This window comes from Pezoporus wallicus, unplaced genomic scaffold, assembly GCF_028554395.1.
Source record: "Pezoporus wallicus isolate ANWC-B61680 ecotype Strahan unplaced genomic scaffold, APGP_CSIRO_Pwel_v1 scaffold_6362, whole genome shotgun sequence".
In the NCBI taxonomy this organism is placed as follows: domain Eukaryota; kingdom Metazoa; phylum Chordata; class Aves; order Psittaciformes; family Psittacidae; genus Pezoporus; species Pezoporus wallicus.
Genome location: NW_026637663.1, coordinates 9,132,008 through 9,147,325, shown reverse-complemented (window position 1 = coordinate 9,147,325; position 15,318 = coordinate 9,132,008). Strand labels below are relative to the sequence as shown.

Sequence of the window (15,318 nt, the reverse complement as noted above, 5' to 3'; positions counted from 1 at the left end):
AAAGATGCCGTTTTCATGACAGTGTCTCTCATGTAGACTAAAGAATAAGGTAACTGAAACAAAGCAAATGTACACAACAAAGAGAACCAATTCTCCCAAGTAAAGTGTCTGATCATTCTCACATGGGTTTGGTGACACTGCAATGCTTTTGCAATGTTACTGGGACAAATATCCCATATAGACAGGAACAGTAGAGAAGTCGTAAGTAGGTACGAGAGCTATGCATCCACAAGGACACACAGCCCTTTTGATGTGCTCTAAGACAATCTTCAACCAGCTTTAGGACCATCAACAGTATGAAACGCTGTCCCTTCAGTGTGTCACGCTATTAAGAGCATTCACACCCAGCTCTGCTCCCAGAAACATTCCTGAAACTTAGTATGTTATAAAGGAGACTTGAGACATATGGCATTTAGCTAATAGGGTGGATAATAAGGGAAGAGATTAACTGTTTTAAGACTGTTCATCTTCATGTAAACTGGAATGTGATGTGGTGGCAATTACTCTTGACCTGGATCCTTCAGGACATCAGATGTCTTGTCTGAAAGGATGGAAGTCAGTGAAGATGATGCGTTCAAATGCATTAAAAGCATTGCTTTCATGAGAAAACCACAAGTTTCTGATACAGAATGCATGCTCGGACTAGGAGTTTCAGCAAGCAGATTGTCAAGTGGCATTTCACTGAAACTCTTAAAAAAAAAAAAATCACAGACACATGAGATCAGGTAAAACACACCTTGGGTTTGACTTCTGCTTCTTCAGTAAATGCAAGTTGTCCTAATCACACACAATCCTCTTCCCACCTCAGTGAACAAGGAGCCACGCAGATGAGCACGCCACACAGCAGGGTAAGACCCCTCTAAATTTCCTGTACTCTGCATCCGTGAGTTGAAAAAAGCCACCATTAACATGAAAACAAACATTATTGAACTGAAAATCAACCAAGACAAACAGTGAAAGAGAATCAATTAAAGAAGAAAGGTTTCACATACATTTGTGAAGCTACCAGGTGCTGTATCATTCAAAAATGGCAAAGCACATACCAGCAAGTGCATTTATTCATTTCCCCTTTCTTGCAGAATAACTCAGAAAATAGCTCAATAAAACACCTTTGTGTAATTGTCACCAGCTACTCTTGAACAATATTATTCCCAAAAAATTTCACAATTCCTATCCAGGAATTAGAAAAAGCCACTAAAAAGTCCTGTGTTCGTGATGAATGGAAGTCACATCATAATCTTTGGAGGCCTGGAGAACAGCACAATCACATTAAATTCCCTCAGCTCAAGAAATGTCATCTTTGCATCGGCTGGTATAAAAAAAGCTGTTTGCAGCCTGAGGCAGTTATGATAAGGGATTTAGAAGCTATCACCATGTGGGCCATGAGATATAAAGGAATGCATCACCGCCTATAAAGTGTCTGCTGCTCACAATTTCAGAGCTAATGTTCTCACAGCTGTGTATGACTTAGACCAGCTGGGAAAAAGAAAGGGACTAAATGAGTCACTAGAAGGATCTAGTATCTTGTCTAACCTGCATTTAACACTCCTGCAGCAAAACTGCCGGTAAGCAAAATAAGATCAGATCATTATCCACCAAAGGGATGGGGCTGTGTGCTCTCTTGGAAGCAGAGCGAAAAACAGTCTTGGGGACGTAGGCAAAGATGACATTACAGTCTTAGCTCTGCACTCCTAAGATACTACCAGCAGCTAAAATGGCCCTCAGTGCAACTGAGGCAGGTCACAGGTCACACAAATTACTGCAGGCCATCTGGCACTCCCAAGCATGCCTGCACTGCTGCACATGAGAGGGAAAAGCTTTTGAAAAGCCTTACTCAGCAGCTTTAGCACAGCAGTTCTCTAGCAAACATCAGGCTTTCTACACAATGACATACATGACACTAGGAGCCTAAGATGAAATCTTACCCTTACAGAAAATAAAAGTCTGAAGATGGCCACAAAAGAGCTTTGTCATTACAATGCTCAACATTTGCAAGCTTGTACTTGTAGGCTTGGATACCACAGACTTCAAACAGGGCTCTGGGTGGATGCAGGATGCTAGAAAGCTCCAGTTGGACACAGAGACCTCACAGTAGAAAATCATTACAGGCTTGAGAAACGTTTAAGGACCTAATTGTTTAATTAGCAATGAAGGCAGCTCCTTCTGGGGTTTCTGCTGCTTCAGGGTTCAATTCTCCATGAAAGCTCTGGCTCTTCTATTCTGAGTGCATGCAGGATAAATGATGCTCCCAAGATTTTCAGTTTCGCCTGGCATTTCATTTGCTCTCTGCCTCCTTCCCCCTCAAGATGTATTTTCACTTGTGAGATGCTCCTTCATCCAGCATCATATCTGTCATTAACTGCTCAGGCTATAGTTCAGGCAAAACTTTCAAGTTAACATGCAATGTCACTCAGGAAATATTTGGTATGCCAAAACCACCAATTCTTAGGGCAAATGTCAGATCATTCACAGCATACAGAAAAGAAATCTTCAGATGAAGTTCTCTTCTAATAATTCTGCTACATTTACTCCATCTGCTTAAGAGTGCAAACTTTCACAGATTATCAGTTTCTAGTAAGTTTCACAAGGGCAATATATTCCAAATATGTTTCAATGGATTATCTAGCAGACGGACACTTGAAAAATATTATTTCAGCCTAAATCGCATGAAGCTGATTTGCACCATTAATCTTAGTTTGGCTTAGTATAAAGAAATATAAAAAAACAAAAAGTATAGAAAAAGTTTTTTATTTAATTTATAAAATGCCTTATTTCCCTCTGCTACTGCAAGAACAGAGTAGCAGGGTCTCCAAAGGTAAGACTGAGCTGAAAGAAGCAAAGCCTTTTGCTGCATGTTTCAGTGATGTAACTGAATTCCTGGTTTTGCACAGCACTTTATCAGATAACTGTATTTACTGGGGAACATTTACTAGCTTCTGCAAGGGCAATGGTCTGAAAGATAATTTTTATTTTTTTCAATTTTACCTTGTTCCACACATTTGTTTTCATTTCTCCAGCTATCAAATACAATTCTCATAGAGATCAATCTTTCTATGCACACGTATTCTCACACAACCTCCTCTACAATAGAAGGGAAACAGACTGAAGCTATGACAGAGATTTAATGAAATACGGGGCACACGTAAAATGTGACAGAGACACAATTGCTCATATCACATGACTTCACTGAGATATGCAAGAGCTAGCAAATAACACAGGAGATGATGGATTTTCATGCAGAAATACATATTGAAGGTTTCTTAACCATTTAAAATGCAGGTGATTTTTTTGGTATCTTCAAAGACAAGTGAATATTTACAAACCCCAAGTCTAGACTTGTATTCCCACATCTAAGTACCTAACCAAACACAACTTAGCACCCTCTCTCCATCTCCATTCATTTCAAAGGTGTTTATTGGTACCCCACACACTTGGCAAAATCTGGCCACTTCCATTTAATTAATGAGTTAGGAGATAGAAAGCATTTAAGCACAAAATCCCGACCCAAATTTTCTGCTCTTATGGCTTTCTAGCACTCTTTTGTGGGCTCAATTCATGACGCTCAACCATTTACATGACTTCAGCTCACTCATGGCAGAATTTAGTGGCTCTTTAAAGAGCTGGATTGCTGAATCATAGAATGGTTTGGGTTGGAAAGGACCTTACAGATCATCTGGTTCCAACACCATCCCGCAGGTAGAAACACCTTTCACTAGACCAGGTTGCTCAAAGTCCCATCCAACCTGGCCTTGAACACTTCCAGGGATGGGGCACCCACAGCTTCTCTGGGCAACCTCTGCCAGTGCCTCATCACCCTCATAGGAAAGAAGTTTTCCTAACATTTAATTTAAATTAGATAATAATCTAAACACTCTTTTAGTTTAAAGCCATTCCCTCTTATCCTATCACTACACACCCTTGTAAAAACTCACTCTCTGGATTTCATGCAGCCCCCTTTAGGCACTGGAAGCTGCTCCAAGGTCTCCCTGGAGCCTTCTCTTCTCCAGGCTGAACAAGCCTAGCTCTCTCAGCTTGTCTTCATAGGAGAGTGCTCCAGCCCTTTGATCGCATTCATGGCTCTTCTACGGACTAGAAGCCCACTTTAGTCACGGTAATGATGCAAAACCCCAGCAGAGTCTTCACTTGGAGTGGAAAGAAATGAGATGTAAAATACTTTCTGTGGAAGAACAAGGGTCACACAAGATACTCAGATGACTTTCAGTGAGCTAGATCAGACGTAAGTAAAGTAAGTAAAATTCTCCTGTGCAATCCCTCTTAAATCCCTTATCTCAGGTAATGAGCTGAAGTTATCTAAGCAAAACTTCTTGCACTTCAGATATTTATACAGACAGATGTCTTCACTGAACACAGAGTTTCATTATGCTAACTTTAATCTCTTTTGCACATCTCCTGTTTGCTAACAAAAGATAAAACTTTTGTAAGGTGTACCATAGTGTTCAAGGCTGGGTTGGACAGAGCCTTGGATGACATGGTTTAGTGTGAAGTGTCCCTGCCCACGGCAGGGGGGCTGGAACTAGATGATCTTAAGGTCCTTTCCAGCCTTAACTATTCTATAATTCTATGGAAGTGATGGCAATGGTTATTTACACTCTCAAAAGAGCAGCTAATGATTTAATATATAAGCCCTTGGAGTGGCTTGATACATATCGGTGACTGGAAAAGACAGCCTGCACCCTATTTACTTATTATTTGATGGGAGGATACCATTCTCAATCCACTGCTCAGAATATAAGCTATACTTCAAAAGGAAAAAAACACTGCCAAGTGATTTGTATACTTAATGGATTAACTTTCTTTGGAGTGAAATTATTAGAGACTGAACATATTTCCTTTTTTGTCAGTGCATATTTTCCTTTTTTTTTTTTCCAGTGCATATTTTTCCCCTTTTTTTTTCTGTAGGCACAAGGGTATTAAAAGAGTTTCTAGTCAAACAGATTGACATTCTATAAAGCTACTTGAGAAGAGAGATATTTCATAGGCTGCAGTCGAAAGTATTGCATTTGTTTAAAAAAACTGAAATCAAGACCCCCCAAAAAGGCGCTCCAGTGAATAAACTAGGTTCCACCCCCACCCTCTATTCCCCAAAAAAAAAACAAAAAATATCACAAGAGGAATATATTCAAAGTTTTCTTAAAAAAATAAACAAAAGAGGAGGAGAGGGGGGAAAACATTTTCATTGACAAAACTGATGCCTTTTTAACCTTAATCTTCATTAAAGCTGTTTTGGTCTGACTTTTCTCCACTAATTCTCTTGTATTATAAAAGTAGTCAAAAATTACATTTCTAAGAGTTCTATCTTATTTTGGGGGTATTTCTTAAACTGAAGGGTTCGGAATCTAGGTTTCTACTTAGAACATTCCCTTGCAAAATTATATGTTTCAGCTGGAGGAAAAACTTTAGAAGCTTATTTGAATTCATGCTGCACAGATTTGATCCTCTACTGGTTTCAAAGGCATCAAAAAAAGTGCATCCATGAGCCAGATGCAAATTCTTCCTCTGTCTACAACATGAACTTACAATTTACTCTTTAAACTTTCCTTTGAGAGTCTTTCTTTAGGTTATGATATACGTCAGTTGCTGAAGTGAGTAGATTGAGAGAGGACGCCTGCAACACCGAAGTGGAGCAGGAAGAGATCAGCGTCCAGGAGCCTCAACTCAGAGTGACAAAAACCATTGAGGAGGGAGCCTCAAGTCCTCAACAGGACTTGCCCAGGAGCCCAGCAGCTCAGCTCTCGCGAGCAGCTGACTCACTGGGGGCAGAGCCAGGAGGCTCGGCGGCAGCTGTGAGCCATTAAAAACCTGCCCAGGGAGCATGAGCGACCAGGAGCGTGGCGAGGCAGTTTGCGCGGGCAGGTGAGTGGGGTGACCGCCTGATCAAGAGGACTCGACTGGAGCGCAGGAGGAGGAAGGACTGCTTGCTTGTGCAGAGAGACGTAGACGGACCGATGGACCAGATAGATCATGGTCACCACTCGATCAAAACCTGTAGTGAGGAATAACGTGGGTACCCAGACTGAGCCTTCCTGCAGACATGCGGCTGTGCAGGTCTCTGGCTGCAGTAAATGCCTGAGCCTGGCACTTGTATTAGAGAGAGCCAGTGACACCGCTTGTGTGAGGTGTCAGCAAGTAGATGACCTGCTAAAGCAGGTGGTTGAACTGAGGGAGGAGGTAGAAAGGCTGAGAGCTATCAGAGAGTGTGAAAGTGAAATTGATTGATGGAGGCAAGGGCAGAGGCAAGTGGTTGAACAAGTGATAGATCCCCTTCCCTCCTACCATCAGATAGAAGGAGTGAACTTAAGGGACAAGGAAGTATGGAGGGAGGTCCCTCCTCAGAGAGGTAAGCGAAAACCCTCACAATCCCTCCCTTCCTCCCAGTTGCCCTTGAATAACAGGTATGAGGTCTTGGAACTACAGGGCCAGGTAAATGGAGATGGAGGGGTAGATCCATCTAGTGAGTCACCTAGGGCTTGTCACTCAGCCCCATGCCTTAGAACGTCCTCAATGAAGAGGAAAAGAAGAGTAATTGTGGTGGGTGACTCCCTTCTGAGGGGAACAGAAGGGCCCATTTGTCAACCTGATCCATCCCACAGGGAAGTCTGCTGCCTACATGGGGCTCGGATTGGAGATGTTAAAAGGAAACTCTCTGATCTGTTGCAGCCCTCTGACTACTATCCGCTGCTGGTTTTTCAGGTTGGCAGTGATGAAATTATTACAAGCAAGGCAAGGGCAATGAAGAGAGACTTCAGGGCCCTGGGACAGCTGGTTAGAGGGTCTGGAGCACAAGTGGTGTTTGCCTCCATACCTGTTACAAGCAAAGGTGAAGAGATAAATAGGAAGAGACTGCAGATCAATATATGGCTATGGGACTGGTGCCAAAGGCAGGGGTTTGGGTTTTTCAATCATAGGCTGCTATATGAGACACCTGGTTTGCTGGTGGCAGGTGGGATACATAAGTCCCAGAGGGGGAGAAGGTTTCTGGGGCAGGAGTTAGCAGGGCTCATTGACAGGGCTTTAAACTAGGTAGGAAGGGGGAAGGGGAGATAACTGGGCTGTTGGGGACAAGCCCAAGAGAAACATGCTATGGCTTGAAGAATGGCAGACTAGGGAGAACTCTCAATCTATTGTTTCATTTGAGGGAAAGGGTAGTTGTTTAGACCCTGTTCTGCAGGGGAAAAAGGGTACCTGGGCAAGAGTTAGTAGAGCTCACTCACAGAGCTTTAGGTTAGATTCAAAGTGCGAGGGGGTTGTAGCTGGGTTTGAACTAGTGGGGCAATGTTCTAGTATGAGCGAAGACCAGAAGGCCTCCTGCCTCCCAAGGGTGCCACTAGCGTGCTCTGCTCGCTCCCTGAAATGCCTGTACACCAATGCACGCAGCATGGGGAATAAACAGGAGGAGTTAGAAGTCTGTGTGCAGTCTAATGGTTATGACCTGGTGGCAATTACAGAGACATGGTGGGACAGCTCACATGACTGGAATGTGGTCATGGATGGCTATGTCCTTTTTAGGAAAGATAGATCAGCAAAGCAAGGTGGTGGAGTTGCTCTTTATGTGAGAGAGAGACTAGAATGTATTGAGTTCTGTCCAGGGGCAGATGAGGAGCAAGTGGAAAGTCTGTGGGCGCGAATTAAGGGACAGGCTGGTATGGGTGGCACAGTTGTGGAGGTCTATTATAGACCTCCTGATCAGGACAAAGGAGTTGATGAGGCTTTCTACAGGCAATTGAAAGCAGCCTCACGACTACATGTCTTGGTCCTTATGGGGGTTTTTAACTACCCCGATATTTGCTGGAAGACTTACACAGCCAGTTATTCACAGTCTAGGTTCCTCCAGTGCATTGATGATAACTTCTTAATGCAAATGGTGGATGAACCAACTAGGAGAGGGGCACTGATGGATCTGGTACTCACCAACAAGGAGGGTCTGGTTGAAGTGACGGTCAATGGCAGCCTGGGCTGCAGTGACCATGAGATGGTGGAGTTTAGGATCTTGTGTGGGAGGAATAGAATACGTAGCAAGGCCACATTTCTGGATTTCCAAAGGGCAAACTTTGGCCTCTTCAATCAATTGCTAAGGGAAGTATCGTGGCAAAGGGTACTAGGTGGTAAAGGGGCTCAAGACAGTTGGTCAGCATTCAAGAACCACTTCTTCAAAGCTCAGGATCAGAGTGTCCCAGTGAGTAGGAAGTCAAGTAGGGGAGCCAGGAGACCAGCATGGTTAAACAAGGAACTGCTGGGCAAACTCATATGGAAAAAGAGAATCTATGGATTATGGAAGGAGGGGCTGGCCACTTGGAAGGGATATAGGACAGCTGTTAGAGGATGTAGGGAAGCAATTAGGACACTTAAGGCCTCCTTGGAACTTAATCTGGCAAGTCGGGTCAAGGACAATAGAAAGGGCTTCTTCAAACACATAGCGAATAAAACTAACACAAGAAGCAATATAGGCCCACTGCTGAATGAGGTGGGTGCCCTGGAGACAGAGGATATAAAGAAGGCAGAGGTGTTGAATGCCTTCTTTGCCTCTGTCTTTACTCCTGCAGACTCTCCCCGGGGGGACCCAGATTCCTATAGCCCCAGAAGGAGTCAGGATAAAGGAGGAGTTTGCTTTGGTGGATGAGGATTGGGTCAGGGATCAGTTAAGTAATCTGGACATCTATAAATCGATGGGTCCGGATGGAATACACCCATGGGTGCCGAGGGAGCTGGCGGACGTCATTGCTGAGCCACTCTCCATCATCTTTGGTAAGTCGTGGGAAACAGGAGAGGTGCCTGAGGATTGGAGGATGGCAAATGTCACGCCAGTCTGTAAGAAGGGCAAGAAGGAGGACCCGGGTAATTATAGACCGGTCAGCCTTACCTCCATCCCTGGAAAGGTGATGGAACAACTTATTCTTGACACCATCTCTAGGCATATCAAGGATGAGGGGGTCATTAAGAGCAGCCAACATGGCTTTACCAAATGGAAGTCATGTTTGACCAACCTTATAGCCTTCTATGAGCAGGCAACTAGGTGGATGGATGATGGTAGAGTGGTAGATGTGTTTTTTCTTGATTTCAGTAAGGCATTTGATACTGTCTCCCACAGCATCCTCATAGATAAGCTAAGGAAGTGTGGGCTTGATGATCAGGTAGTGAGGTGGATCAAGAACTGGTCAAAAGGAAGAAGGCAGAGAGTTGTGGTCAATGGGGCAGAATCTATCTGGAGGTCTGTGACTAGTGGAGTCCCTCAGGGGTCGGTGCTGGGACCAGTGCTGTTTAATATTTTCATCAACAACCTGGATGAGGGAACTGAATGCACCCTCAGCAGGTTTGCTGATGATACTAAACTGGGAGGAGTGGCTGACACACCAGAGGGCTGCGTTGCCATTCAGCGAGACCTGGACAGGCTGGAGAGGTGGGCAGAGAGGAACTTGATGAAATTCAACAAGGGTGAATGTAGAGTCTTGCATCTGGGGAAGAACAACCCCATGTACCAGTACAGGTTGGGGGCTGACCTGCAGGACAGTAGCGAAGGGGAAAGGGACCTGGTGGATAGGAGGATGACCATGAGCCAGCAATGTGCCCTTGTGGCCAAGAAGGCCAATGGCATCCTAGGGTGCATTAGAAAGGGTGTGGTTAGTAGGTCAAGAGAGGTTCTCCTCCCCCTCTACTCTGCCTTGGTGAGGCTGCATCTGGAATATTGTGTCCAGTTCTGGGCCCCTCAGTTCAAGAAGGACAGGGAATTGCTTGAAAGATTCCAGCGCAGAGCTACAAAGATGATTAAGGGAGTGGAACATCTCCCTTATGAGGAGAGGCTGAGGGAGCTGGGACTCTTTAGCTTGGAGGAGACTGAGGGGTGACCTCATCAATGTTTACAAATATGTAAAGGGTGAGTGTCAGGATGATGGAGCTAGGGTTTTTCAGTGATGTCCAGTGATAGGACAAGGGGCAATGGGTGTAAACTGGAGCATAGGAGGTTCCATGTGAACATCAGGAAAAATCTCTTTACTGTGAGAGTGACAGAGCACTGGAACAGGTTGCCCAGGGGGGTTGTGGAGTCTCCTACGTTGGAGACTCAAGGCCCGCCTGGACAAGTTCCTGTGTGATGTACTCTAGGTTACCCTGCTCTTGCAGGAGGGTTGGACTAGATGATCTTTTGAGGTCCCTTCCAACCCTTAGGATTCTGTGATTCTGTGAAAGGAGTAATCTGGGCACCTATATGAAGACCAAACAAAAAGAAACAGTTTCTCAAGTTATTTCTGTAAGGGGAGGAAGCCTCTTGAGCTCTTGCTTACTTTTTTTAATTACTCAAGCTGTATAGCAGGTGTAGTTAATTACTTGAAGTCCAAAGAACCTTTAAAAAACAAGTAGCTATGACAAATCTATTAGCATAAATACAAAGGGATTTTAATGATGGAATATCTTAGAGACTTCTTTTTGTCAAAAATATCAGAGATTTTCTCTTTCCACCAATATTAAAAGAAATTCTCTTCCCTTAATTACTTGGGATAAACTATTTTTAGAATAATAGCATCTGAACATATTGAAAAACTGTCACGCTGTTACAGGACTCAATCTTCACCATCTGGGATCTTGGCCAGCACTGCAGTGGGTTTTTGAGGAGTTTGGTTTGGGTTTATTTGGTGAGTTTTAGGGGGTTTCATTGTTGTTGGGGGGGTGCTGTTTGGGGCTTTTTATTATTTATTTTTAATTCTTAAGAGAAGGATGAAAAATTTTAGAAATCCTGGCAACACCACAACAGTCTGTTACAGAAGCTGATGGCGAGCCCTGAACTGCATCTTGAACTGCATGTACAGCTGCAGTGATACACTTTGACTTCGTGCATTTGTGTCCTCAGCAAAGGCTGGATGAACACTTAACAGCAAACCTTTGAAGCCTGGTTGCAATAGAGAACCTAGACTGAGGCCCAGGTCTATGGGGTATTCAGAAAGGCAACCCTTGCATACAAAAGCAACAAATTATATTACAATATTTGACAATTCTTTCATCTTCTAAGGGAACTTTGAAATGGTCATCTACTGTTCATCAAAATATGGTTCCAAAATATAAAGCAGTGCCAAAAAGAGGGTTTAACTTTTAATCCTTCCCCTGAAAAGATACTTTTCACAGAAGCAGGATGAATACCAGCAGTTCAGCATGGAAATGTCTCCCAGAAATAGCAGGAAGAGTGGAAAAAAACATGCTGCAAGGTCATTAACAACACCTATCAAGATACACAAAAATGTGTATTAATACAAAATACTACTGCAGAAAAGTCCAGGTAGACAACCCAAAAATCACACAAAAAGGCATAAATAAATTAAAACAAGTAACAGCTGCAGAGTCTATCTACTGAATCTTTGGAAGGTGGTGGTGGTGGGAAAACATACAGATTCTCCAAGTATTTAACAGTTACAGAGAAATTCTCTTGTTTCTGGAAGCCTGATAAGTCAATTGAATCTCTGCAGACTAGAAGCATCAATACATGTTGTTATACATTAGATTTTACTATTAAAACATTAATTTTAATATTATATTTAATAAAGAGTATGGTTTTCAAAACAACAACCCTCAGAATGTTCTTAAGACTTGTCTTACGCTTATGGATTGGGGTACATAGAACCATAGAATTGGCTAGGTTGGAAAACACCTCTAAGATCATGAAGTCCAACCATTATCCCAGGACTGCCAAGCTCACCGCTAAACTATGTCCTGAAGTAAAATGATATTAAGAGGGGGTTAGGCAGCACACAGTCACTCAACTTGATCTTGAGGTCTGTTTCCATCATTTTTCACTTAGCACTAAATTGCTTTTAAATTTAAGAGTTATGCAAAATAAATACTTCCATATTCAAAAGTATGAGTGATTAAATCTAAATATCTAGAAACCTCTTTTTATAAATATACAGCCAAAAATAATGAGGTCAACAAGGCAAAATCCACTAATGTAAAATATTCATTATAACAGCACTGCAACATTTGCTAAGCCTATTTCAAGGAGTAGCCTAAAATTTAAGGGGTGATCTAGAGTCCCTTTCACACAGTAAGAGAAAGAAATGCAAATGCTAGCATTTGGGGACAAAAAAAAAAAAAAAAAGGAAAAAAAGGCAGCAGGCAAAAAAAGAAAAGGCATGAAAATAAGCAAATTCTGCATTAGGATTCAGTTCTTAAAATATCTCCATTGTTGTCTTGGTTTCTATTTGTTTTCCACAATCACCCAAAATGGCATCCTTTCAAAACTGTTATATAAAGACTCATTACTTGTTAAAGATGCCCAGAATTCTAGTATGGGATTCCTTGGCTCTGCTCAGAGCTGGGTTTTGCATAAGAACAGATGAGTGATTTTTCAACCAGCTGTCACATCCCAAATACTTCAGGGCTTCTGGGTGTTCAAGAGCTCACACTACCAATTAAAGCACCTGCAGGCAGAGCTGGAGCAATGCACACCAACCATATGTGTGATCCTTTTTCTCCGGCCATCCGACCAGAGCTTGAGCAATGCACACCAACCATACATGAGCTCCCTTTTCTCCGGCCATCCTACCACTGCTTCAGAGCAGTCCTACACACTTGAGAACACAGTGATTTTTCTTTTACCTGCATCCACTGGCAGGCTGGTGGCAAAGCTGCTGAGCACAGCCACAGAGATCTTAACAATAACGCTTACAGGGTTTACAGCTTTGAACCAGTTTTTGTATTATACTAACACAAGTTACAAAACATACTTGAACACTTTTATGCATATCAGTGCTGTATTAACAAGAATTTTTAAGCTTACAAATGTTTCCATAATAATCATCCTTACCTATGCAGTTTATCCTCCAGTATCTCCATATATTTTTCAGCATTTTCTTTTACACTGGTGACTGGAAAATAAAAGTTAAAGTTAGGTAATGGTATAACTGTACAGTTTTTAACCAACTCATTTCTTATCCACAGGTTTTATTTATATATATATATATATATATATATATCACTTTGAAACTGTAATTCCATTAATCTTTTCCATATTCAAATTGCAGTGTGGGTGTCTTCTCCCTGTTTTTCTTGACAGTCTATTGTATCCGTACTGCCTTAATATATCTTGTAAATCCCACACACCTAGGTCCTCCCCTTTACCATCAGGAGAAGCAAGGAAGCTTAACTAATTTGTCAGTCCACGCACAAGAGTCCTTTCGAATGTTACGAATCTTGTATCAAACTTCTTTTGATAGAACCAAAACAGCATAGAATAGAAAGAGTTACTGCTAAAGATTGTTTTAGGATTTGTGATGGGATTTGTGGTTTGGCATTTTGGGTTGGTTTGTTTGTTTTTAAACTGGGTACCTAGATACTGCCTGCATGAGTCCCTACTACTTCTCTCAGAAGAAACTCCAATAAACCACTCATCATAACACACAACAATAAAGCCATTCCTCTGGATGACACTTGGTCCTCCATCGTGGGTATGAGTGGGGGAAAAGGTAAATCCCCTCCAGGAAACAGGAGGCTTTTAGAGAATTAACTCTTTTCACATTACGATAACTTTTTTTCCCTCCCTAATAGCTGCTTGCCAACTCCTAGTCTAGTAAGAGATTATAAACCAGTTGGTCAGTTTTAAACTCTTAACTCGTTGTACATCAGTTAAACATTCATTTTACATAAAAATGCATTCTACAGACCATCACTGTTTTGACGGGCAAAGCTTGCTACATGGATGAGGTACCCTGTCAATGTAACCATCCGTCTCCCCCTGTCTTCCCTACAATACAATAATACCTCCAAGCACATTTTACACATATCAAGTACTTCATATTTCTCACTCCCCTGTCCTCGCTCTTTTTTTTTTTCCCAGCACAAAATAAAATGTCACACACTAAAGCCTAATCTGAAAACTCAGCATTAACCAAATCAGCTGTGCTAAAGTTCTGTTCACACACACATACACACAGAGGATTTCACTAAATGAAGCCGCATGGGTATTACCATTAGCAGTGAGCATCAGGGTCAACCTAACATCAACTGTCTGCAGACAGTGGTATTTACCTGGTCACACAGCAGTTACACATCACTTAAGCAGTCTGCATCCTAATAGCATATATAGGACACATTTTGCAAAGGTAATTTACTTGGAGGGGGAGGGTATTTAATTTGCAAGAGATTTTATCAGAATAGCAACATCCCCAAAACCCTACAAATGATGACAAAAGCAACCAACCAACCAACCAAAATAAAACACCACAACCCTAGTACTCTGGAAAGCACCACAATGTTGTAACATCCTTAATCCAGGTTCACTGTCAGAATAGGTTCTGCAACACATCTTGAGCCAGCAGGATTCTGGAAGATTGTATTTTACATAGACAACTGCATTCATTTGTATATTCACAGACCCATCTCACCGTGAGAAGAGTGCTGATGAATGTTATGCAAAAGGTTACATAAGGATAATGGCACTGGAGACTAAAAAAGTTTCCTCAGTTTGTAGCAGTTCTCTAATGACTACAGGACTTACCAGAAGTTCTCTGTTTCTTTACCATGCTTTTATTCCTACGCTTCCTGTGGAACTGTGGAGAGCCTGCAAGACTGCAAGCTTTCCTTTAATGACACACTACAGCTTTATATAAAATACCATCACTTTTTCCAAACTCCCTATCAGTCAGTCCCCAACGTGCTGACCTGAGGGCCAGTGCATGCTTTGATAGCAGATAGCTTAAAGGTGTATGGCTGCTGTACTTCCCCTTCGCTTGCTATTGTCATAATATCCTTCAACATGAGCTGTTTCAACTCAGGAGCTTATTCTTTTGGATAATAAAGTCAGCAGATATTATTAATTTTTGAAGAGGGATGAGAAGAGGTGGAGAATCTGTTTCACACTCACTTTGTTTCTAACCGATATAGTGACTTCTTATGTTACATGAAAGATAAACCTTGCTTTCAATTGTTCCTGCTGTGCTTGTCACTTTTTAATTGGGTATGATCTGATAGAGTAATTCGCACTTTCACAGTTCAGTCGTGCCCCTACATGCAATTCTACAATGCCCTTGAAGCACACAGCTTAATATATCAGCATTATTCAATGACAAAAAGTAACGGACAAGAATACACCACTAGTCAAAAGTAGGTCAGTAAAAAGCTAACACTCATTTGGAAATCACCTCACATCACTAAACTCTACTCTCTCCTGTCAAATGTTTTAACTACATTAAAAGAAATGCAAACTTTGCTGCTGAAAAAGAAAGCTCCCCAGACTAGCTCTGTCTCCTTGCCTTCTTCTGCATGTAATTGGACAAGCTGTGACCTAGAGATTTTGTTGAAGGAAAACACTGCTTAAAAATC

General features: G+C 42.1%; 1 protein-coding gene across 1 annotated transcript in view; it reads right to left on the bottom strand.

Moving 5' to 3' along the window:
• Positions 1-15,318, bottom strand: part of DISC1 (DISC1 scaffold protein) — a 230,930-nt gene that overhangs the window by 37,879 nt on the left and 177,733 nt on the right. Inside the window, exon 11 of the mRNA XM_057407040.1 lies at positions 12,806-12,866. Within this exon, the coding sequence (XP_057263023.1) occupies positions 12,806-12,866 (61 nt within the window). The remainder of the gene's footprint in view (positions 1-12,805; positions 12,867-15,318) is intronic.